At 40.4% G+C, this 27,150-nt stretch overlaps 1 protein-coding gene across 2 annotated transcripts in view; it reads right to left on the bottom strand.

Moving 5' to 3' along the window:
• AR (androgen receptor) overlaps positions 1-27,150 on the bottom strand; it is a 261,278-nt gene that overhangs the window by 127,765 nt on the left and 106,363 nt on the right. For both annotated transcript variants that reach the window (XM_069943376.1, XM_069943377.1), the window contains exon 2: positions 21,236-21,387. In XM_069943376.1, coding sequence (XP_069799477.1) covers positions 21,236-21,387 — 152 coding nt within the window. The remainder of the gene's footprint in view (positions 1-21,235; positions 21,388-27,150) is intronic.

Raw genomic sequence — 27,150 nt, 5'->3', positions numbered from 1 at the left:
TTTGTGGTCTCCGCGGAGTAGTCCGCAAAGAGGAGTATTTTGGCTCCATGTAAGAGCAGCGGAGTCTTTTTTGCCCGAAATGCCTTGAGAATGTCTTCTCTGTCATTAAAATCTAAATATCGCATAATGACCTGTCGCGGTCTCATATTTAGTTCAGGAGAAACGTCCGGTGCTCTTAAGTAAGGCCCCATGCGGTGTGCCCTTTCGACCTTTCTTGCTGGTGTTAGCCCTAGAGCCTCAGGTAGGTCGTTTTCACATAGCTGTTTAAGTTGTTGGGCCTTCACAGTTTCAGGCAGTCCCACAAGACGCAAATTATTGCGCCTTGCCCTGTTTTCCTGATCTTCTATTCTTTCCTTCAGCATGGACGTTTCAATATGCATATTTCTGACTTGTATAGCCATTCTGGAGGCAGTATCTTCTACCTGCATTGTGCGCTGCTCAAGATCTCCTATGCGGTTTGTATTACGGGCTACTTCTTGTTGCAGTGCCTGCATGGAGGCAGATATCGTAGTGACCATGGTCTCCTTCAGATCAGGAGCTAGCCTTTCTGCTACAGCGATGGCCAGTTGTTTATAGTTTATAGGCAGTACAGTGGCCTGTGAGTTCAGTCCCTGAGTAGCCATGCCTGGGTGATCTATTAGAGATGGGAATTGGGAGTCTTGAGAGAGAAGAACAAGGTCTTCACATGCTTCGCTTATCTGCGGGCATTGATCTGTTTGTCTAAGATCAGATAGTACCTGCTGGTTAGCTGGTATCCCGTCTCTCTCTGTAGCGCCCGCCATTTTGGTTTGTTCTCGCAGAGGCAAGGTCTCGTGGTGTGGCGCAGTTATCAGGGAGCCTGCAGTGACCCGTGTCACGAAGCGGTCCATACAGAAATCGCTTCCCCGGGTGTAGAGGAGAAGGTAGGTATCAGCTGGAATCTCGCCCGAGGGCAGTTTTCAGGTATAAATGCCGATTTGTTGGGATGGCGTGAGGGAGCTCTTCCTGCGCGTCCTCACATCTCCGTGCCGGAACCGGAAGTCTTGCACAGTATACTTTATATAATGTAAAAAATCGCAGTTGAAGACAGCATCTTTTCAATATAAAAAATGTTACTTTTATTTTGCCATATGCATACAAAAAAGCATATGCAAATGGCAAAATAAAAGAAACTTTTTTGATATTGAAAAGACGCTGTCTTCAACTTCGATTTTTTGGAAGAAGTACTGGGCACGAGCCAACCCAGTGAAGGAATGTGCATTTGTGTGGAAATCCGCTGTTTCCACCAGGAGTCTACTGTATATACTGTAGATATAAACTCAATATAAAAGCCAAATGTGTATAAAGAAAGGACTTTCCCCAGGATAGGCCTGAATATAGGATTGCCAGGGGTCTGACTCATGATTCTCCCCTGGATCAACTGTTTCATGGGGCTGCAGTAGTCACACAGGAGCTTCAGGTTCTTCCATGTTTGCAAGCACTCCTCCCTGCATCTCTGGACTATTAGGGTGCCATCCCATTTAAGTGAACAGGCCAATGCTGATGAACCTTGCACTATTGCTACTGATAGTACAATCATACAGGACCAAGAGCTTGTAGACACCAAAGATGCTCCAGCACTCGCTTTATAGCCCCTTGAGAAGATGATCTGTGCTGATCTAATACTTATTTGACATTACATATTTAACAATAAATGCAATATCTGATTAGCAACTTGTTAGATGTACTGCAATCTATTGGTTAAAATGATAGAAAGTAGGTACTCCGCACTGTTAGTTGCAATTAAAGTGGTTTTATTCACATAGTGTTAAGGCAGATGTAAAGTAACGCTTCGCTCTACATGACAACGTCTCCCAGTCCAGGCCCGGCTCCCGCCGCCATCACTCTGACAGCTTCCACACTTCTACAGATACCAGGATCTATCAGTCTGAGCCTCTACCAAGACCTCCACTTCCAGAACTGAAGCTGTCCTCACAAGCTGTATTACCAGGACTTCTCACCACAACAGTATACACTCAGTTCATGATGAGTCTGATGAAGGTCATGTAGACCGAAATGTTACATCTGCCTCATCACCAATGTGAATCAAACCACTTTAATTGCAACTTACAGTGCGGGGTAACTACTTTCTATGCTTCTCTGGGCTTGACCCTTCTCCAGTGCCCCTTTACTATTGCTACTAGTACGTGGATCCACGACACTTTGATAAAATGATTGGAACGTTTTATACTATGACATGTACCAAAGAAGCTAAAAGAGTGGGCAGACAGTGATAGCTGTAAATAATGTATTGGCCCTATGTCATGTATACCTGTGCTCACCATGTAGCACACCACAGAGCATCCCAGATCACTTATTGACAATGCTAAGCCACATGGATAAAAGCTTATAGTATCATATACTGTATGCTTACTTGGGCATAAGTGTCTTGGCGGTTCTGCTGATGGTTCCCTAGTCCAATACTTTTGGTTTGGTTTTTAGGAGAGAGTTCATAAAACAATTGGCAGGATCCTTTATTTCCAGCTTCGTTCCTTCCATAAACAATGCCAGCTTCTCCATCCAGTTTATTTATAGTAAACCTCACCACTGACCCTGGGCTCACGCCATGGATGATATATTATACATGTTATATATGAAAAAAAGGAAAAAAAATGACAGCACCTCTATGCCTTTGTTCACACTGCAGGTTGTTTTACAAATTACCAATATACACTTATTACGGGAAATGCTTATAAAGTGTTTTTTATCCTGAACTTACTACTGCATCAAGGCTTCACTTCCTGGATAAAATGGTGATGTCACAAAGGACACTGGAGGGACACTGAGCATCCCTCTGCCATCATCCTCTCCAGCAGCCACAGCCTGCACAGCTCTGGGAATCGGGTCGTGACATCTCCATTATATCCAGGAAGTGAAGCCTTGATGCCATAGTAAGTGGGAAAAAAATCTCTTTATGTGCATTACCCGTAAAAAGTGTATATTGGCGATTTGTATAACTTTTTTTTTTTTGGGGGGGGGAGGATACAATACTTTAATAAAAACAGAAAGTGCAACAGCAACATACAGGTGCAAGCGCTTACCGTATATATAGTTACACCATGTTTGATAAATCTCCCCCTATGTCTCTGAGGACGTCTTAACGTAGTGAGATGGTACACTTTGTTTGATCAAATAGTTTTCTAAGATCCTCATTTTTTTAATGTCTACAGAGCAGGTTTTTATTTTGTGTACGCCGGGGGGAGTATATATTGTAAACCTTTGCACCTGTGGATTGCTGTTGCAATTTCTGTTTTTTTTTTTTAAATGTTATATATGAAGCAGTCCACTGCTTTGTTGCAGTATGCCCATTCTCCTTCAATATTTCCCATGATAATATGCCCAATCAGGTCGCTTCGGCAGATTATCGTTCTATGTAATAAAGACAACGGTCAGTTTAAGAATCGAATCAGTTTCACCTTTTAGTATCTTATAATCCACAATTTCCATATCCTTCTACTTAGTTTTTTTCTGGGTTTTTTTCCCCATTACTGTAATATATTTCTTTTTGTATTTCTATATTTGGCTATTTATCATTCATTCAATAATTCTAGGCGAATGGTGTTTAATCCAAGATCTAAGTAAAATCATCATTAACATTCTCAGTGTAATCTCCCTATAATTACATGATGTTGTCACCAACCCAAGGATAATCGCTGAGACTGAAAAGGAGATCTTATTCCTTACTCGGGTTTCAATAATATGTATAACCTCCTGCTAAAATGGCTGTATTTGTGGGCAGCTCTAAAAAATATTCAGATTATTAGCTTTTCCATATTACATCTTGGGCATCTGAAGTGGTAATACTTACCCATCCGATAAAGAGCTAGGGGCAAATAATGTAATTGACTATTTTTAACCTGAATCAAACAGTGGTTTTGATTCATGGATGAAATTCTAGTGTTTCTGCGTTACTTGTGTGACTTTATTAATACCTATTTTCATTCAAATTACTTTATTACATTTTTTTTTATTGAATTCTGGAAGATTTAAAGCGTAATTGTCTTTTAAACGTAATTTTTCAGAAATTAATGAATATCAATAGTACAGACGATTTTAGGAAACTCTGTAAGAGGTTTCATTAAGCAAAGAATTTTCCTTCTGTATGCATAAAGCTGTTTTCCTACCCCCCCCCCCCCCCACACACACACACACTTCAGAGGAAGCAGTATTTCTGTGCCAATTATGCTCTAGCTACGGAGAAGGAAGGGGTCGAAGCCGGTGAGTGAGCATGGAGAGAAGAAAAGGTAGAACTGCAAAACACATATCCTGCAATCTTCCCTCACCAAGATCCCAGATCTTGAATCTGATCTAAGAATCCAGCATTTTAGTTGTCTAGACAGTCTACTAACTGTACAGCTTCTTGTCTAAACTCCTTGCTCACTCCTCCCCCTCAACCCCTCCCCCTTCCATAGGTTATAATGGGATTCAGCAAACCCAGCTTCACTTTGCTCCTCTGTAATGAGCCTGATAATGCACACATAAGAAGTGAGAGGAGGGGGGTGAGAAAACAGCTTTTTAAGTACAGAAAGAGGCTTTTTTCCTATGCCCAACTCTTTTTTTTCACACTCAGAGCAGGGACAGGACGTGCTGAAGCACAGTCCTCTGCCTGCTTTATCTCCCGATTGGTACGGGTCTGAGCACTCAAACCCAAATCAATCAAAACTTTTCACATGTCTCGGGTATATGTCAAACGTTTTTTTATAACGACAGGTACACTTTAATTTCAACCCATAACTTTTGGCAAACTTTTGCTTGTGTTAGCGTTTTAATATTCCCATATACGAATACATCCAACTCTAGCAGTCCACATATGTCCCCCCTCTGTATCTGTGCATTAGTGACAAATTGACCCCTCCACCGATTCTCTGTCTCTGTATATTTAGTAATTGAATTGCCAAAAAATAATATAAGAAATCTGGGAGCGAAAGACTGCCATCCTGTTCTAATTCGGTCATTCGGCCATAAACAATAGCACGGCATCTGCATACACCATGATTTTATCATTAACTCCCCTTAAAACAGTGACACATTTTTACATGAAAACTAGTGCAAATATAAATTGTGTTAAAACTTATAAAGCCACACAGCCTCCATCACTCTATGACACCCAAAAGAGCAAGCACAATGCAAGATTAGATAGAAAAAAAGCTATAGAAATACGTGATGGATCCCTACTCCAAATCTTATGGGATCGCACATATTGGTCTAGTTTTTTGGAGAGTGTTTTACATGGAGATGTTTGATGCTTTCGGTTCAGGTCATTAGACCTGTGGTGGGGCCAGAGATATGACTGCAGAAATGCCCATTTGAAACTGGCCTATGTCAAGTAAGGGCACCCATTCTGCACACTCCCCCCCACCTCTGGAAAACGGGGCCAGGCATCCCATTCTAAGGATATGAAATGGATTCTAACCAACTGAATATTTACGGAATTTTCCATCACATGCCCAAAATATGTTTTATAATTAATGTAAAACCTGCTAGGAGTGCAAAATAAAGAGCAGGGAAAACAGGACAATATTTTTTCTTGTTTAGTTTTTAGGGATGGTCCAAACCGAGTTTGGTTCGGGTTCTCCAATTTTATTGAAAAACTAATAGGGATGGTCCGAAACTGCCGAACCCGAATAGGGATGGTACGAACCCGAACTCTCGGCAATGATCCCCGCTGTCTGCCCTCTCCGTGGAGAGGGTGGATACAGCTGGAGGACCGCCTGGAAAACTGGGATACAGCCATAGCCATAGGCTGTATCCCAGTTTTCCAGGCAGTCCTCCCGCTGTATCCACCTGCTGCACGGAGCGGGAATCTGATGCCGAGCGTTCGGGTTCGTACCATCCCTATTCGGTTCGGCAGTTTCGGACCATCCCTATTAGTTTTTCAATAAAATTGGAGAACTCCTTTAAATAATTATAAAGTGTATTTCAGAAATATAACTGACTATAGTCATAACTATATCTGAAATGTTTTTAAAAAGATTATTTCTACATTCTGGACTATGTCGTATCTTGTTGTGTAACATTTTAATTTGGCTTTTTTATACTGCTCCACAAAACGTTAACATGAAAACACATGCCTGAAAAGTGATTTACATTCATTACAATTATTTCCCAGAACATAAGTCAATGCAAAAGTATTTTCTTTGTTACTATCTCATATCTAAATCATAACTATAGCAGCCATAAGGGCAATTCAAAGGGCCAGTCAATGAAAGGATGCAAGGAAATCCATTGTAAATCTAGCTGCGAAAGGCAGCTATCAGTCTCCATGACTTAAAGTGACACTGACCCCCCCCCCCTTTTTGCATTCTGACCTCTCTACACAGGTGTAAATTTTGCAGTTTTCATACCTTATATTATATCTTATGTCATGGTGCTTGTTCCAGTAAAAAGTGATCTTTTATCATCTGCGGATTGGGATACCTAGGCGGGGCTTCACGGCTGAAGCACCACTGAGCCCCGCACCCAGTGCCAGTTAGCCCTGCCCCTTCTGTGACATCATTGGCTGTGGGGAAGGGGCCTAGACCTTTAGGCCGGCCCATCTAATGGCAGCTGAGGGGCTGGGCCTATATACCGATGACGTCACAGAGGGGCGGAGTTGAGTGCCGATGTGGGCGGGACCAAGTGGCGCTTTGGCCATGAAGCCCCGCCAAGGTATCCCAATCCGCAGATGATAAAAGATCACTTTTTACTGGAACAAGCATCATGACATATGATATAAAAGGGGGTGAAAGTGTCACTTTAAACTATGTTCCATACATGTGAATGAGGATGTTTATGCACTTAGAGGGAGATTTATCAAACATGGTGTAAAGTGAAACTGGCTCAGTTGCCCCTAGCAACCAATCAGATTCCACCTTTCATTTTCCAAAGAGTCTGTGAGGAATGAAAGGTGGAATCTGGACCAGTTTCACTTTACACCATGTTTCATAAATCTCCCCCATGGTCCCTACTCTAGCATTTACACACTAGTAATGGCTTCTCCTGGGTTGAACAAGGCTATAACTGGGCAGATAGGATCCAAATGATCTCTTTTTATAGCACTGCACTCTACCCATGACCCAAGGGTGCTATAAAAAGAGTTCATTTGGATCCTATCTGCCCAGTTGTAGGCTTGTTCAGACTAGGAAAGGCCATTGCTAGTGTAATCTGATTGGTCACTAGGGGAACCTGAACCAGTTTCACTTTACACAATGTTAGATAAATCTCCCCCTTTGTCTATTGTTTCCAAAAGTTCTGTAACACAACATGTGGGGAGATGTTCTTAGAGGTTTTTTTTCCACAATCCTATTTATTGCTTAGTAGACGGAATTCATGAAAGTCTCACCAGTCTCTTCTATGTTATCTACTTTGCATTGCTGATCTTATAGATCAGGGGTGTCAAACTCAGGCCCTTCAGCAGTTTCAGAACTACAATTCCCATCATGCCTGGAGAGCCAAAGCTAAAGCTTTGGCTCTCCAGGCATGATGGGAATTGTAGTTTTATAACAGCTGGAGGGCCTTAGTTTGAGACGTCTGTTATAGATGATGAAGTGTTTCCTGTCATTTATTTATTTGTTCATGTGACTTTTATCCGCCAAACATTTGCTATGTTACCATGCTATTACTGAAAGAGTAGTAGATGCTTGGAACAAACTTCCAGCAGGTGGGGTTGGTAAATCTACAAAACAGAAATTAAACCTGACTGGGATAAGCATCTATCTATCCTAAGATAATAAGAAAGGAAATACTAAAAGGGCAGACTAGATGGACCAAGTGGTCTTTTTCTGCAGAAAATCCTCTATGTTAGGGCCTGTTCATACTACAGAAAAAAGGAAATTCAGAGTGGAACCTCTGCCTCCGGACTCCGCTCGGAATCCCACCTGCTATCTGTTTCATTGGGATGCCTTGTGCGCCTCCACTGCTCTCCACCCAAAGAAATGACATATCAATTCTTTAAGGCAGAGGGGCGCAGAGAGCAGAGGCGTGCGGTATACAGCACATAAAAGCATGTGGCGGGTGGAGCAGGAACAGGGGACTTGTGGGCAATGTGGAAAATCCATCCAGTTTTCAGAGGGTACAAAGACACAGTCACAGGGTTAACAGAACAGTAAGAGAAAGGATAAATAAAAAGTATCTAGGTGGACAATAGTTTAGACATTTAAAAATGAAAAAAAAAAACACAAAAGGTCTAAATAATGCAATTGTCTAATAATGTCTAATATTGAACACATTTCAAAGATTCCAAAAGGTTCCCTTATTTTTCCTAAGAGATAGAGAATTTACACTTTGGTTACTTTTAAAGCGACTCTGTACCCACAATCTAACCCCCAAACCACTTGTACCGTCAGATAGCTGCTTTTAATCCAAGATCTGTCCTGGGGTCCGTTCGGCTGGTGATGCAGTTATTGTCCTAAAAAACAACTTTTAAACTGGAAGCCCCATGCCCTACGGGAGTGGCCTAGATTGTGTATGCATTAGGCTGGCACACCCTCTCTGTCCCTCCTTCCCGCCCTCCTCATCATTAGGAATGCTCCAGGCAGATTGCCTACTATTCGTCAGCTGTGTGAGCCCGGCACATGGGCTGGATCGTTAAGACACCTGTGAAATGTTTAGCATGGAGAAAATGTTCCATTGGCATTCCTAATGATGAAGGGGGTGGGAAGGAGGGATGGAGGGGTGGTGCGAAGTTAAGGCACAGATATTGTAAGCCATGCCCGTAGGGCACGGGGCTCTAGGTTTAAAAGTTGTTTTTAGAGAAATAACTGCATCACCTGCCAAACGGACCGCAGGACAGATCTTGGATTAAAAGCAGCTATCTGACGGTACAAGTGAATTGGGGGGGTCAGATTGTGGGTACAGAGTCTAGCCTATACCTTCACTTTTCTTGCCTGCTGAAACCTCCTCAGTCACCAAGAAATCATCTAAAGATATACAGTAAGTAAATGGTAGACAGGGGGAGGCTACAGCTGCAACTTCTCATTTAGCATTTCAGTAAAAGGGGGAGAGGTAGTGGAAGGGAGAGACTTATAGAATGGGATATCTCATCACTTTATCATAGTTCAGGGTCTGATCTCCTGGGATCCTCACAGATGTGGAGTAGTGTTGCATCCCTTTCACTGAAACTGAAGGGAACTTCAGTTTTGTCCCATACAAGTTAAGGGGTCTGGCCCCAGTTCCTTGCACAGCTGAGTTGCCGGAAATCCCGCTGTGCAGGGAAAAAGAGAGGAGAAGAGTTCTGATTGCTTCAACAGTGTTTAAGACTCTTCATCCTTTAGGATAGTCCAGAGGTTGGACTCCCACCAATCTTAAAAGGATATTTTACTGATATGGTGCAAAATAAGAGAGAAGGTTACTGAAAAGGTGGCAGCTTATACCACATGGGAAATATGAACAGAGCATGCTCACTCTGGTATGTTTATAGCTCCATTAGGTTATAATAAGTTTCCTATGTGAATGGGAATATACAACGCTTGTCCCCCTCAATCCTATCAACATGCCATGATTTATAATTGAAGGAATTGTTCATTGATTTCATAATCTGAAAGTGTAACATTTTCTTAATGCAATTTGAGTAACATGCAAGGCTGACAGCTCACAAATCACAGCAACTGGCCAAGCACTTAGAGGAATTTTGGAACACCAAAGGGTTCAACTTCCTTGTCTTAGTATTGTTTGTTACATGTGAAGTATGCCGGATACACAGCATTTACCTAAAACCCTAGGGGTGTAGTAGAAGAATCACATAATCCAGGGGAATACAATAAGACCAATAACCAAGGAAAATCAATTAGAATGTATATGTGTGTGTGTGTGTGTGTGTGGGGGGGGGGCATATTACATTGTATACACAAGTAACTGTGGCCAACAAATACACAACCATGCAAGGTTTTTTGGGGGGTTAATATGAGAATTGGCTTATCCTCAGGATAGACCACCAACAACTAATCAGTTTAACATATTAAAGGGGTTTCTGGGCTCATATGCTTAATGGACTACTCTTATGCTGCATTTACACGGAGCGATAATTCGCCCGATCGTATGATTAACGATTTCGAAGTAACAATTTTTTTTAAATAACGATCAGCATTTAGACGGAACGATGTATGGTACGGAAAAATCGTTTTGCGATCGCTTAAGCCTATCTCACACATATGGTAAATCGGTAAACGACTGTTTACACGGATCGATCTGCGAATTTTTTGTGAACGACCAATGACGATTTGAGAACATGTTCAAAGATCAAAATGAATGATTTCTTGCTTGTCGCTTGATCACTCGCAACGTTTACACGTACGATTATCATTCGAATTAGATCGTTATTGTGCAAATTCACACGGTAATCGTTCCGTGTAAACTCAGCATTCGGGTCCATTTACACAGAAAGATTATCTGAGAGATTATCTGCCAAAGATTTGAAGCCAAAACCAGGAATGGATTTGAAAAGAGGAGAAATCTCAGTCTTTCCTTTATGACCTGATCTCTGTTTATAGTCTGTTTCTGGCTTTGCCTTCAAATCTTTGGCAGACAATCTGTCAGATAATCTTTCTACCTTAGGAAGGGTGCCTATACCTGGTACACTCGATAAGCTGTTCAACACCCTACACTGCATGGCGAATGGGAGCCGGAAGGCCTGCATTGTGAAGTGGTAGCTCCAGGTAACTAATTTAGCTTCTATTAATCTGAATGGGAGCTGAGATGCAATTATCCAAAGTTACCACTACACAATGAATGGCGCAGTTCACAATGTATTTTTGTCTTAAAAAGACAAACAAAACACTTGAGGGTGAAATCACATGCGTCAGATTTGTTACAGAAATTATTAGCACATTAGCTTTTGCAAGCTCCATTTAGAATGGGACAGCAGAAATTTCTGCAACAAATACGCCACAGGTGAATTCGAGAGGTTAGCATAAACCCATGGTATCGGCATACATCTATACCTTACCGTACTCCCCCTACAGTGTAGTAAAGTTGAAGCGGGCTCAATACTAGACTCACAAATGTCTTCTGTGGTCTGGTTATGCAGCATCGCACATTTTTACAGTGCTGGCAGTGTACGCCTGTCTTATCCATTTGTCTTAATCTTGCATGAACTTTGACTTCAGATTGGTGACATTTTTGTGGCAAAATATAAAGCCAAAATTCCAATACAGAAAATTAACTGAGGTAGAATAATATTTAGCTTTGAGGGAGCCAAAAAGGCATGTGTTTTCCTGCGTATACAGATATTTATTTTGTGTAGAGAGAATAATGAGGATGTACCTTCAAGCTGTGCAGTGTTTTACATGGAAGATTCACTAGAGAATCCATTATGACCCTGACATTTCCTGCCTGTAGATTACATTGAGCAACACTGTATCTGTGTATAGAGAAGAAGGAGTTTCCATTTCACAAAAAAACATTCTTAAATGTATTTTATCTGTCAGTACAACGGACTAGATGAGGTCCCTCGGCCTATGAATCTTAAGCAGCAGCTCTTGCCAAGACCCTCAGAGCTGCTTAGGTTTTGCTGAATATTAACCCGATGCCCAGGGGTCTCCGGCCTCTCACCGCAGAAAATATATGGTGCATTTGAATTATAGAAAAACTGCAGCCACTTAAAATGTATCCAATGTCTCCGAAATATCCAATATCAACTTCATTAAAAGTAAAGGTGGATGCCTTAGGTGAGAAGGCTCTACAATGCCTTATATCTAAGGAGAAAATGTATGTAAAAGATTCTGTCCCGAGAAGAAATAGGAATCCTAATGTAACAGCGGAGTTATAGGCTTTAGTATCTGTAGGTTTTCTTTTCACTGCTCTAAGAACAAAGGACTACGCTAAGTGATATTGTATACAATGAAGACTAGCACATTGTCAGTTCTTCAAGTGACCATACTTCTTCAGTATACAAATTGTGGATGACGTTATTTTTTATTTTTTGTACTGGTTACCTAAAATGTGTTATATGCCACATTTCATGTTTTCTTTATTCTGTACATGACTGTACTGCTCCTCTCTTTGTATCTAACCATCAGGGAGTGTCTTGAGACCCACCCCAGCTAACAGCACTAATAAAGACTACCGGTTTCTGTAGGATTTGCCAGGGAAAACTTCACTGGCAGAATGTGGTGACAGACACAATGAAAAATTAGCCTGCAAGCATGTGGTTTTACTGCCTGGCAACCTAATGTCAAAATCTTCTAGTTCCTACAATAAAAGGGGTTGTCTGGGGAGCAGAATACTACCTATCTTATCTGCTTCCTGATGCTTCACTTCTGCACTATACACATCTTGGATGCAGGGGCGGATTAACTTTACCATAGGCCCCGGGCTGTTCACCAAGCCTGGGCCACCCCACCCCACCCCACTGTAACTATGGCAGCACTAGCCTGGCGTTCATAGTGCAATATAGATAATGTCATGATGTCCTGATTTGTGCAAAATTGCCATAAAAAAACTGTACACCACTGAAAGTATAAGTCTTTTTCGGTGGTCATGGGCCCCCCAGGAGCTCAGGGCCCCGGGCTGCCTCCCGGAACACCCCTATTATAATTCACTACTGCTTGGATGTATATCTTCCCAGATGATGCCAAGTTGTGATAATTGTGCAAGGGTAAAACAACTCAGCAAAGTCTATCAGAGAAGCTAGTATGAAGAGTCTGTCTTTAGGCTTTCTTCTCATGCTCCATAATCTATGGAAGCCATGCTGCTGTATCACTACAGTCCCGCAAAGATTTAAACACTTCGGCTCATATCAGTATGATGCCGGGAGGGCTCAGCTGACATATGACCAAATCAGAGATCAACATGTTTTCATAAATCACCTTTTCCTCTGGAAAGAAGGGCTGATGAATCCACCAGAGAACGGTTTCTCTGACAAACTTTACTAATAATAGGACACTGCAAAGGATGTAAAACAGAAATTAAACTTTTTTTTAAATAAAGACCTATGGAGAAAGTGTTTTTGTACTACGACTAGTACAACGCAAGAATGAAAAAAAAAATGCTTTTCAAAGAAGTCCATTTAAAACAGGCTTGCCAGTAGGAAAGCTGGGTTGTAAATAAGTACATGGCTAGATAAAAGCTTGTCATCAGGTTTCCATACCTTTTTTTTTTTTTATCTCCATAGTCTCCGAGATATAAGCTCTTTAATACATAAATGAGGCTCAGGCTTAGGAGATGTTCCCCCCACAGAGAAAAGTCCAGGTTAGTCCAGTCCATGTGCTTTTTTCTAGTGGCTGTGAGTCAGATGGGGTAAGTGTAATATGGGATAGGTGTAATGTTATTGTAATAAAATGTAATAAAATGTAATGAAAGATATCTTTCTGACCTTTCCAAGGTAAAATACTCAAACACATTAAAAGCATAAAACATACAAATGCATAAGCGCCGGGGTTCTTATAGTGCAATAGTTCAACCCAGAGGGTTGGGGAATGCGGTACAAAAGCATATAAAAAAGAATTATTAAAAAAAAAAAATCATAAAGGTGTATAAAACAACTAGATAATAATATAAAGAGCCATATAGTTATTATACTGGTCTTTTGGTTCAGACCAAGAGAGGGATTCCCATCATCCTCTCACTGACTTGAAATAATATCACACAATGAAAGCAGGCAGATGGGGGTAGTAGTCCTGGCTCACAGAACTGATCCAACTTTGGTCCTTTTTCACGGAACGATTATCGTTCGAATTTGATCATTATCGCGCAAATTCGAACGATAATCGTATGTGTAAACGCTGCAAACGATCAAACGACGAGCGAGAAATTGTTCATTTTGATCTTTCAACATGTGTTCAAATCATCGTTGGTCGTTCGAAAAAAATTCGCAGATCGTTCTGTGTAAACAGTCTTTCACCGATTTAACCTATGTGCGAGATAGGCTTAAGCGATCGCAAAACGATTTTTCCAAACGAAATATCATTCCGTCTAAACGATGATCATTATACAAAAAAAATGTTACTTCAAAATTGTTAATCGTGCGATTGGGCGAATTATCGCTCCGTGTAAAAGTACCAAGTTGAGTCCCAAGGTGAAAGATCTCCTTATGTGGAGCGTATGGTTATTAGACCAGTATGACAGATACCACTGATCCCCCGCGTTCTGTCTGAGATGTACTGCATACACTGCATCTCTCTGGTTCTGTTTGTTGTGACAGGGGAGGATTCAGATAGTTTGGTGCATGTACACCGCTCACCCATACAGGATCTGCGTCTTCTCTGGGGTCACCGGCGTCCTGGTCAGCCCGCGGTGAGAACAGTGACGTCACCAGCCTCGTTCCTAGTCTATGCCAAAGCGTGGCCCCACTGCCACTACTGCACTACTGGCAGCATGGCAATGCTTTGGCACAGACTAAGAACTATTGCATTGACTTCAATAGTGCCCGCAATAGATTCCAAATGTGCCCGCAATCCATATAAAATAAAATTATGTTCCTGCGGTCGATATATTAATATGTCAAACAACGGCCATCGTAGAGTGAACAAAGCCAAAAAGTTATTCTCTTACTTTTCCGTTAAAAACTGCACTGATTCCAACCTAGTTGTGTCCTCATCTAATATCTGGATGGATGATGCAAATAATGAACCGGTGCACAGTACTAGTTTCAGTTCCAAAGGATTTGGACACTAAGCCTTCTCTCTCTTCGACGGCAGCAGATAGCAAGCTCTACTATAAAGTGTTGTCTACAATAAAATGATTTTACTTTGTGAAATCTGGTGCCGTAGATTTATCTTGTGCCTGTTTTGCATCAACTCCACCTGACATACACTAATCAATCTAAAATGCTCTGCGTGGAAATGAAGCTTCAGTGCAGAAACTCCAAAACCTCAAGACAGAAACTCCCTTTCAAGCAACTATAAGAACTAGGGCTGACATTTAAAGTAACTCAGAAATGTCATGCGGAGAGTGGTGCTTTCATTTGCGCACAATTATGGAAAATTATTTGTGGCAGGCGAGAACTTTCTGCAATCTGTTACTATAACACATTTTCTACTTAATGTTCTTTTTTGACACTTTTGTATGGACGCTGGTCATCTAAGCGATGTGTTAAATTATAGAAACGTTATTTAAATCCTCAAATTATATAATGTGAGAAACTATAAAATAGCAGCCTAGTGAGCACCCATTGTTTGCAACAAGTGCCCTACATGTTTTTCATAGTCAACAAGGAGAGAAGGAGAAAAGAAGCAATGTAATACTAAACTAGTACAGGCAGACATTTATACAATACCGTCAACACCCTTGTGCTAATGAAGGGCTTGAAAACAATTTATAAGCAAACACAATGTACTACTAATGGTAACACTTGTAAGGGAACTTACATCACTTTCAGGCTGTGTGGATCAGGAGTCATTAGGGTGGTCCCTGGAGCTTCTGTCTACTCCACCAGCCCTGATTGAGGGATTTAGCTATATACCCAAACTGGTAGGATGGAGAGAAGATGCTGGGGATGGCCTTGTGGTTTCGCAGCATGAAAGTGATTACAAGTTCCCTTTAAATATTATAAAATGAATGTTGAACAATCTTACGAGGAGGATACACAATTACTTAATACCAATACTGTAAATGGGACTCAAGAACTGTGCTGTTGTTTTAGGTCTCTCGCAATCAGGATATAACAGTCTATGAAATTGTACTGAACATAAGTTTGAGCTTAAGTGGCTTGATGTAGCTTTTATATGAACATCAACAGAGATGAATATCTAGTAATCTCATATCTCTTACCAATAAGACATAAAACCAACCAAGATACGTCCATATCTTGAATTTGACTGGTAACTGACTGCTTAATAGTCCAGGGGCAGTTTGTGCAACTGATTGATAGCCTTCCCTGCAAATTCTGTCTATTTTACCTGAATCATGTTGTAGAGCATTAGGGGCTAAGAAGATTGATATGCAATATGGAGAGGGGAGTTCAGCTCATTCTAGGTTTAGAGAGTGGCCTGTGGCACAAATTGACAAGCCTTCTTTGAATGAATATGCTTATGAAGGATGTCGACTTCAGTGTCAAGTGGGCAGTCTTACTCAGTAACTGACAGCTACATCTGTATGCATAATCATACACTGTCAATCAATGGCAAACACCACTTCCTGGACTCCTAAACCTAGAATGAGCACTGATTTTATTCAAAAAGTAACAAGTTATCCTGAATCTTTTCCCACGAAAGTATACAGTGTGGAAAATAAATATTTAAGACACTGTCGATTTTGTATGTAGAATGTAGAAGTCTGTAATTTTATCGTAGGTACACTTCAACAGTGATATACAGAATGTATCAAAAAAAGTCCACAAAATCACATTGTTTGATTTTTAAATAGTTAATTTGGGCACCTACTAACCAGCATAAATTCTGGCTCTCACAGACCTAGTTAGTTTTTCTTTAAGAAGCTCCTCCTACTCTGCATTATCTGTATGATTAGCACCTGTTTTACCTTGTTACCTGTAAGAAAAAAAAAAAATCTGTCCATACACTCACTCACCCTCCAACCACTCCACCATGGACAAGATCAAAAAGCTGTCTAGGGACACCAGAGACAAAATTGTAGACCTGCAAAAGGTTGGGATGGACTACAGAATAATAGGCAAGCAGTTTGCTGAAAAGGCATGAATTGTTGGCACAATTATTAGAAAACTGAACAAACACAAAAAGAGTGCCACACTTCCTCAGTCTGGGGCTTCAAGCAAGATCTTGCCTCAAGGGTAGGGGTGATTTGAAAAAGGTCAAGAATCCGCCCAGAACCACACGAGAGGACATGGTCAATGAGCTGAAGAGAGCTTGGACCACAGTCTGAAAGATTACTGTTAGTAAAATACTACCCCGTCAGGGATTAAACTCCTTCAAGGGATGCAAGGTCCCTCTGCTCACACCGGAACATGTCAAGGCTCATTTGAAGTTTGCCAATTACCATCTGGATGATCCAGAGGAGGCATGGGAGAAGGTCATGGGGTCAAATGAGACCAAATAGAACTTTTTGGTACCAACTGTCTTTGCTGTGTTGGGAGGAGCATTAGAAGATAATAGAGTACAACACCATTAAAACTATCCCAAACATGAATGGTGGTGAAGAAAGGATGGATGTAGAGAAGTGGCCCTGTAAGAAGCATTGAAAAGGTCCTGGAGTGACCCAACCAGACTCCAGACCTTTACCCAATTGAAAATCTTTGGAGGGATCTGAAATTCAATGTTGTCCGCTGATAGCCCAGAAACCTGAAAGATTTGGGGATCTGTATGGAGGAGTGGGACAAAACCCCTGCTGCAATGTGTGCAAACTTGGTCCAGAACTACAGGAAACGTCAGACCTCAGTAATCGCAAACAGAGGTTTTTGTACCACATATTAAGTTCTATTTATTTGTTGTATCATATACTTATTTCATGCAATAAAATGCAAATTAACCCTTAAGGTCTGAACTAATTTAATTTTTGCACTTTTGTTTTGTCTTCCTTGTGTTTTAAAGGCCATAGCGCTTGTATTTTTACACCTACAAACCCAAGTGGTCCCTTATTTTTTGCGTCGCTAAATGTATTTTGCAATGACTGATTTAATTGTATATGTGTGGTGAAAATAAAAATAAAATGCAATTGTATTTAAATAGGGGGGCGGCTGTGTTTACGCTATTTTCCCTAGAGTAAAACTTACATGTGATATATGTTCCTCATGTCAGTACGATTACAATGATATATAACATGCATAACTTTTATTTTATTTGACAGCTTTAAAAAAAAAAAAATCTTAAAAAAAACCTAAATGTTCCTTATTTTGCTCTATTCCCATCCTTATAGCGCTTTTATCCTTTGCTTTATGGCGATGTGTGTGGTGTCATTTTTTGCACCATGATCTGTTCTTTCTATTGGTACCTTGTTTGCATATGCAACTTTTTGATCACTTTTTATTACAATTTTCCTGGATTTGATGAGAATGCGCAATTTTTTTGTGCTTACGCGGTTTACCGTGCAAGATCAGGAATGTGATAATTTACTATTTCTGGCGATTATGCACGCGGCGATTCCAAATATGTTTATTTATTTATTAAATGTGATAAGGGGGTGATTTAGACTTTTATTAGGGAAGGGGATCAGTAAAAAGTATCACTTTTTTTTTTAAACATTCACAGTAATTAGAGGCCCCTTGGGGCACTATATAAACTGCACTGATCTCCCATTGAGGTTAATGCTGTGTATATGATAGAGCACCAATCCATTAGATCGGTGCTCTATTACTCTGATCTGCTGCAGACCAGATACATAGAATACTGAGCCGGGATCATTCCGACGCTGAGGCCTGGCCGGATAAGGAAAAGGGATCCCCCCTCCGCAATGCGATCCCCCCACTAGATTACCACGGAGAGGCACGGGTCGTTAAGGGGTTAATTATTTAAGAATCAAACAATGAGATTTTCTGGATTTTTTTTTTTTTTATAGATTTTGTCTTTCACAACTGAAGTGTACCTAAAATAAACATTACAGACCTCTCCAGTCTTTGTACATGGAAAAACTTGTAAAATCTGCAGTATATCAAATACTTAGACTTGACAAAGCGCTGAGGCGCGAAACAGTTGGGTGCCACCGCTCCCTCCCTGTGATGTCTGAATAAACGCACAAAGAGATCACTTCATCCGGTGAGTGCTTGGACTTATTTTCTATTTTATATATCAAATACTTATTTGCCCCAATGTATATCAATCTTCTCAGCTCATATTGCTTTACAACATAAATTGGGTAGAGTGGACAGAATTTTCTTGGGGAAATATGCTTTAATATGTTATGGAGCCCACAATTTAATTGTCCAATCTCACACAGATACAAACACACATTACATCTAAAATTTATTGGAAGAAACTGACTTATCAATATCGTTTAAGATTCGGAATACCCCGAGAAAACGCAAAAAAAGCACAGTGAGAACTGACAAAGTAGGAATGGTATTTCTCAGTTGGATTTCTGAGTTAGTACTACCGGACACTAGTACTAACCGATGAACCCTGTAAAGTGGTGATTGGAAATTTGTAGATCTGTGGGTTTTTAATATGTGCAAACATCACATGACATACTAGAATGACAAGATGGTTTTATTATTGGAGAAGTGCCTCTACTGATCGGTTACTCTCACATTGAAGGGTCGTTCATCTGTAAATTAGCAAATAATACTGATATCAAACATGAAGTGCATATGTGCGTTCTGACACTTTAGAATTACTACAGCAAAAAAGTGTGCATACGATTTACGGCTGCTTTAAATAAATAAGCGGTAAAACCAGAGCGCTCAACGATTTAAGGAACAAGAGGAAAGCCAAAAATAAGTCTGATAAATCTTCATTACATAAATGTCACTCATTTCTCTGATACGTGCAGGGTGTGCCAACCATTACTATGTTACATGAAGCCGGGGTTTATACATTGGACACGTCTGCAAATTGTGGGCAGTGCTAACGTTTTGTGAAAGCAGAAAAGATATGTTGCATAAAATGTGCATATTTCATTCACAGAGCTAACTTGGGATGAGAACTGGGATGAGAAGTGTTAGGACTACACACTGGGTTACCTATATGGTTACCAAAGAAGCCTTTCAGCTTCCAAATCTAAAACAGTTTTTAAAAATTAGATACTGGAATTCCTCATGATGATGTATCCTCAAAAATGATTCTCTAATTTAGGATTTTTCCCCAGCCTGGTGCTTACAAGAATTATTTTTATCACATCAAGGGGAACAACCTGCCTCTCCAACAAACAGTCCAATAGATAAAATAAAAAAATTGCATCATACAGAGCAAGATTGATGTACACAATAGTGTCTACAGAAAATAAAGTCCACCTAGTAATTTTTGCTCATAGATTAACTTTGACTAAACTATAAGATATCACAAAGGACCTCATATAGCAGTTTGTTCCCTTACCTGTACTAGTACCAACTATCAGAATGACTATGAGGTATAGCTGAATGAATCTACAGTAAGATTAGCTGAACACAACTGAACTATTGAACCAAATGAATTCATTGTTTTGTTTAGTCTTCCAAACGACTAAAAGAATCATGCAGTACCCCATGGTGTAAAGCACAGGTGTCAAACTGCTTCCCTCCAGCTGTTTCAAAACTACAATTCCCATCATGCCTGGACAGCTAAAGCTTTGGAAATTGTAATTTTGCAACACCTGCAGCGTCTTGAGTTTGACACCTCTGGTTTTAAGGGTTGAAAATTTCCATTTTTTCCCATCTGACGAGTCTGAAATACACTGCTAGGAGTGATGACTGTGCAGAGCAACATTCCAGACTTCTCCAGAGAAAGAGAATACTGTAGTTGGAAAGCGGAACAACTGTTTCTAACACTTAATCGACAGCCCATTCATTAGACTTGTAAGATTTAGGTTCAATAAATCTTAAGGTAGATTTGCTTAGCCCCCCCCCCTTTCCCCCCCCCTCTCCTGCTTTCATATGGGATCAGGGGGAGGTGATGGGGGGGGGGGTTGAAGGGGATAAGGTCTTAGAAGATTGGAACTTAGCATAAATATATAGGTTTTTCTGACATTTTCCAAGACTGAACTGTGATATCATTTTCTGTGAATTGAAATTTTTAAATTTGTAAAAATAATACATATTATAATGGGGAAAAAAAGATTTGCTCAACTCTACTCACCAGTAATGCTACATTGCAGTGTCCCTATAACTGTGCTATATAGCATATTTTCCCAGAATGTATGTAATATATAATACATCTATATATGTCAATTATACATTAAAATATAAAACTTCAAGACTAAAACATACACTGACTCCAGACACTGCCAGGGTTTTCTGTATACCCTCCATTAGATGTCTTATAATAATAAGCACACCATTAGGCCCCATGATACTGTAAATATATGTATAAAAAAGGTATTATCCATTTTGAGGTACCAATTTATAATCTAAACAGTGGTGCAGGATACGACGTTCACAGCAGCAGCAACTGTTTCTCCAAAGCTTTCCATTCTCCCATATACACCATATTAATAGCTGTGGCTTTGCTGGAAACGGCAGCAAACCATGAAAGTGAATGAGTTTGCTGTTTATGATTCTTGCCTGGAGGGATCTCTGGTTGGAAAATACTTCTCAGTGTAACGTTTGAGTAAGAAATATGTGCCTACTTATTCTTTTAAGACTCTGCGTTATAAAAATATACAATATAAGATGTCCTCATACAGTATGTAGAAAAAAGATGCAGCGAGATACAATTCAGTATCAACAGTATATTGTAAATGGAAACGGGAGACATTTCTCTACCTTCAGCTGCTCTCTTGAAGAAGACTTTGCAGCTGCCACAAGTGAGGGCTCCATAGTGGCATCCAGATGCTTCATCTCCGCAGATCAAGCAGGTCTTCTGTGGTGGGAAGTAATAGTCAATAGGCAGCAGGTGTTCTCTGCCTCCTTCCAGCCTGGAGAGAGTATACATAAAGACAAATTATTCTGGGCAAACAAAACACCTGTTTATCTAATGGAAAAAAAAGCCTTTTTTTTTTTTTTTTTTTTTTTTAAAGGGATAGTTGTTGGGTTCAAGTGGATTTTTAAAGATAAAATATAAAATAAATAAATAAAACCAAAACAAAGAAAACTATTTCAAAACAAGTAAAAATATTCATATAAAAATAAGATTATAATGATCAATATATCACCTTTTTTATTTTGTGATGAATTGTATACAAGATCGTACTACCCACAGTCTGCTAAGTAAAGACCACGGCCCCAAAAGGGAACCATCTATTTTCTGCCAAAAATCTGATCCCGGTAGAACAAAGTAAAGAAACCTATCCCACAAGAAAATAATAATAAAGAAAGAATAGCACAGGATGGAAGAATGAGAATTTTATATTAACATGGAGACAAACGTGAAGAGAAATACAGTGCAGAGCAGTTACTCGGCAGCCTCAGGGACGGGGAATGGAAAAACCATTGATAATACCATGTTTTACAATCCAGTTGCAAGGAGACTTTAGTTAAATAAATAGCACTAGCTGGAGAACATACTATATTCTCTTTTTTAGAGTTTATAGACCATGGAAAATATGGTAAAAAATCTGAACTTGTTACATTATTCATGACTGCAACTGTCCAGACACCCACTGTATCAATCAAGACCCCCTAGTTCACTACTGAAGACCCCCCCCCCCCCCCATGAGTGAAATTAGGGAGCTCTGGGTCACACGCACAGTATGTTGGTCAGAATCTAGTCCTTATTTTAGTCAGGTTTTTTTTTATCAGTGTGTAAAACAGAATTGGCTCCTAAGCACAGAAAAAGGTGCAAATCATTCCCTTATCGACTTTCTTCGTGCTGCTCCACATCTGGTCTTGGCTATAAATACTGACCAAACACTAAGTGTGATCTCAGCCTTAGGCTACATTCCTACGCTGTATTTGGGGCCATAGAGGGAAAAAAACTTTGGGAACCTATCCAGGTTATCCAGGATTAGAAAAAATTAACTCCTTTAAATAACCGCTATGTTATACGTTTCCCCTGCTAAGGCTGCTACAATTGATCAGTATGGAGACTCCCCCATGTATTAAAAATAACATGTAACATGCCTATCAGATATATGAAAAAAGTCTTAACAGTAAGTGTCCCCTCAACAACAAAGCCTGGGGCCTCTCGCATATCATATTTTGTTACATACCATTTGGTTGTCCTCATGTTGCCCCCATAGACAATGTTATGAGTCAGAGGGAGGGCTTTGTCAGGGGCAGAGTATCTTTCAACATCTGATGGAGGAGTCACCTTGCCTCTAAGTTTTACCATTGTGGAGTTGTATTGTGTTCCTTTATCCTTGTCAGACTCCTCCATGTCTGCGTACGTCCAGCCACTAAGTCATCTCTAATGATGACTGGAAATCAGAGCCCGGAGCTCTTAGATACAATCACTTCTAATTAACAGCAAGTTCATTCAAAGTGTTTCTCACCTAAAATTACTACCGCGGCATGCCTGGCTCAGTATAGGAATTATCTCAGGGAATCATTCACTGCCAAATAGTTCAGGACTCATGTTGTTCCTATTATAGGCTTGCTGCTTTGAGACAATTAAACCTTGATGTTCATTGATGTCTTCAAGGCTGCTGCATATAATTCATTTGGCTCTGACCAAACACACTAAACTACGCTGTAGTATGATGTTAGACAATAAAAGATGACAAAAGAAGCAATAAGAAGGGCAGTAGGACAGAGTCATAAAATAAGAACCGATGCTGGCACTGGGGAATCATAAAAAAAGCCCACCAGTACAAAGAGAGAATCACACTTAATAAAACACATGTAAAATAAACAGAAATACAAGTATTCAAAGCTGTGTTTGCCATTGGGCATCTATGGGCTTGTGTCTAGGGCAACAGAACTAAGGGGGAGCACCTTAGTGAGTAAAACTAAAACAAAACTTTATTGGTAGGCACTATGAACACCATTACACCAACACCTAGGGTGCCCCAAAGCCTATTGGGTAGAATAAAAAGATTTAGAACAAAGAAAAATAAATTGATTTTACTATATTTTACTACACTTGAACAATTGAGTTCATATTTACTATTGTCAGATTTAAAGGCCAAAATGGAAACTCTGCTGAAGGCAAAGGGTGGGGAAACATAATAAAGAATGTATACTTACCCATCCCCGTGCCCCCTGAAGCAATGTGTCACCAGCTTTCTGACCACCTCTAGCCTCCAGTTTTCCAGCGCTTCCTGGCACGTCATGACCTGGGGGAAAGTACCTGTTTAGCCAATCAGTGAATGCAGTGGTATCCCACCTTAGTCACTGACTGGATAAGTGGACATTCCTGAACCAAGTCTTGACATGGTGAGAGCGGAAGCTGCAGGAGCTTGGCGGGGTCTTGGTGAAGTGGTGCTATGGGGACACAAGGATGGGTAAGTAACTAAGTATACCATCTTTATTATGTTCCTGCACTTCCCTTCCTTCAGCAGATTTTTCATCTTAGCTGGACTTCTCCTTTAAGGCTTGATTTACTGTGTTTAGTGTTCATTTACTGTACACATTTTTATACTCTCAAAAAATAAGAAGATATACAAAATTCTAAACTATGAGGGGCACTTATCAAGTATTTTTGGCACTGGGCTTAAAAATGTCCCTGCTTTGACAATGCTTCGTTAATTTACAGTATGTAAAGGCGCACTTCATGAAACCTACACCAGCTCAGTCCGTAAGAAAAATGCTAAATTTAGCGGACACAGAGTCTGCGCCCCCCCATTCAGCCCCTCCCCACCCCTCTAGTGCAGCGGGCATAGAAGGGCCTGATGTGAATTTTTTTCCGCAAAACAGGCATTTGTGAAAAAATTTATTTGCATCTGGCCCTTTTATACCAAAAAAATAAAACTTTTTAGCTTGATAAATGCGCTCTATATGTTATACCGGTGTTAAAAATTAACCTATGATATATTACAGTTTCTTACTGACATACAAACAGACTACGGCCATGTTCACATGGTGTAAGACACCAGCCATTGGGTGACCTAGCCAAGTCACGGAACGGCCAGTGTCAGAGAAGTTATCCTCGCCGGTGCTGCAGTACCGGCCAGATGATCTTGACTTTTGATGAATTGGGTTGTGGGCGCATCCGTGCGCGCCCACATCCCAATTTGCCGCTGAACACAATGGAGCAAACTGATATATCTCCTGCGGCCGCTATTCAATGAATAGCGGCCGCAGAAAAAAGACATGTCAGTTTTTTGCCGCGCCGCTAGGGATCACGGCCGGAGTGTATATTATAAGTATACACTCCTGCCGGGATTCCATGGATGGCAGTACTACGTAAGTTCCGTAGTGAAATGTAGACCAGTATAAATATTCTGTATGTTTTTATGGAAGTAAAAACGTGCATTTTAAATCCACAAAAGACGCAGTGGGAACAAAGTTTCACTCCACATGTATGTGTTATATACTGACTGCTTCCTATATTTTATTCAATACAAACAGTCACATAGTATGCTGCACTGTAATATATGTCAGGGATCATCCTCAGTATGTCAGAAGATATACACAACGCTATTCTGAAGCAGACCCGCCAGAATACTAGAGGATCCTCCTGTGGGCCCAAGCTTAGTTGGATACTAGTTTAACATGTATGTAATACAGGTGCAATCTCTGTGCTTAAATTATGACCACATGTCCCAGGAAAACTGTGGGTCTAATGACCTGAACTAGCAGCATGATAGGGATCTGTGCCAGTATTAAAGAGAAATCTGTCAAAGGGTTATGTTGCCCTATCTAAGGGCAGCATAAACCCCTCATTCCACCAATGGATTAATACAATTTTTTCTTATATTAAAGCTCATAAAACCACAGCAGACCAAGTACATTGCCAAACCGACTACCCATCTGATGCCGATTGACTGCTTTCAGCCTCTACACAGTATAGAAAGAAAGCTGTCCTCCAGTGGTTTGCTGTTTGTGGTTGTCCGCCCCCTCTTCCCCCAAATGGGGTCCTATTATATATGGTTTTTCTCCATTTATTCTCTATAGCCTCGGAGCACAATGCTTGGCAGCTTCCATACCCCTTTAAAAATGGCAACGATCTGTATATATGCATTTCTGTACTTTTTTTTCCGCTTGGGTTTTATAGCATGGCGATAACCCATCAGATAAACATCACAGGGTGGAGATAATAACAGAGATTTCCTAAGGGACTTCCTATCCCATGAAGAAATATTATAGTTATAAAATGAACACTTTTATAAAGTAACTATTAAACTCTGCCGGTCTGTACTCCAAGCAGCAGGAGTTGAAAATACACTAACTAAATCATGCCAAGTTGAAAGAGTCTACGAAACTGTAGAAATCCATTAAGGCTATGTATCCTGCTGGCAAAACAGTATATGAAGTGTGTTGTGTTTTCTTAAGTAATTTAATCTCCACTTTCCTCCTGATGTATCCAGAAAGGAGACCATGGTTTGATTATTTCTGATTTATGTGTCAGGAAAAGTAGCCTTCTCTGTGTTAAATATGTATATAGTTTCACGGGGACAGAAATTTCTAAACTTTCTTGCATCTCCCAGACTGTCAGTGTAGAACCCGGAGGATACGCTTAACCAAAATTATGAGCCACAAGATTCCCATGTTCAGCTAGCTCTGGAATAAGTATTCTCACAGCAGCTATTTGCCGAGCGATCTTCCCATTCCTCTTCCCTGATTAAGTTCTCCAAGGCCTGTCAAGTAATTGGGTTAAAACAAAATCATCTCTGCAAAAGTTATTCTTGTCACAGGCTCAAAGTGAGTGTTGGATATAGCGATATAACTTGCCATGTGGTGCCTCCCATCACTCTCCATGTTATAAGGATATAAAATAAATGCTATTCATTGGCAGGGAACACATAAATCACAGATAGTAAAGTCGAACTCGCAGCATTTCTTGTGGCTTTGCTGGAATTTCAACACATGCAACAGGAGTGACTTGCAAGGCCAAACCTGTTGGCTCAAGAAAATCCAAAGATTTGTAGGGTTAACCTGCCTGGATTTAACCAGTATCTGCAATAAGCTGGTGAGATTTCTTCTGGTTGAAGGCAAAAGAATAGAGAAGAACGTTACAAAGAAAACTTTCTGGTCTGTTCACAGGATATGCTTAAAAGACTATTGTGCAGATGTAGAGTTGTATTTGCTGACTTGTAACCACAAGACCAACCACATCACAATCCTAAAATCAGTAGTCGTATCATGCCTGGAGGACACTGGAAAAATGGGCTACAGCGTAATCTGCCACAGTACAATCTGCACTACATGGGGAGTGTATATGGGGCTCACATGTGAAAGAAATCTAGACTTACTTGGAATTCCTTGCCTAAACCACACATTAAAAAATAATTTTGCTTGCTCTCATACAGTGTTGAGTAAGTGGAAATAATCCTTTAGGATATAATGCAGGGTTTTCTTTATTCATTTATTATGACTGGGATAAGGTTCTCTTCTGTGCTCAGTATGTTATGTACATAGCTGACATAGGAGGCTAGATATCCCTGTGTACATATGTGTACATCACTGTAAGCATGTCCACTGGTTTCGGTGGAAGTGGGTTCTACACCCATTCATTTCAGCACCGTGCTGTACTGTCCGGATTGAAAATACAGGAAGGATGTGGCTCCAATATGGCTGCTTCCCAAGGAAGGGTTATAAATGAAAAAGTAACATAATTTTTTGTCTATATAGTTACTTCT

This window comes from Dendropsophus ebraccatus, chromosome 10 (assembly GCF_027789765.1).
Source record: "Dendropsophus ebraccatus isolate aDenEbr1 chromosome 10, aDenEbr1.pat, whole genome shotgun sequence".
Taxonomy (NCBI): Eukaryota; Metazoa; Chordata; class Amphibia; order Anura; family Hylidae; genus Dendropsophus; species Dendropsophus ebraccatus.
This window is presented reverse-complemented; position numbering and strand designations above follow the sequence as displayed.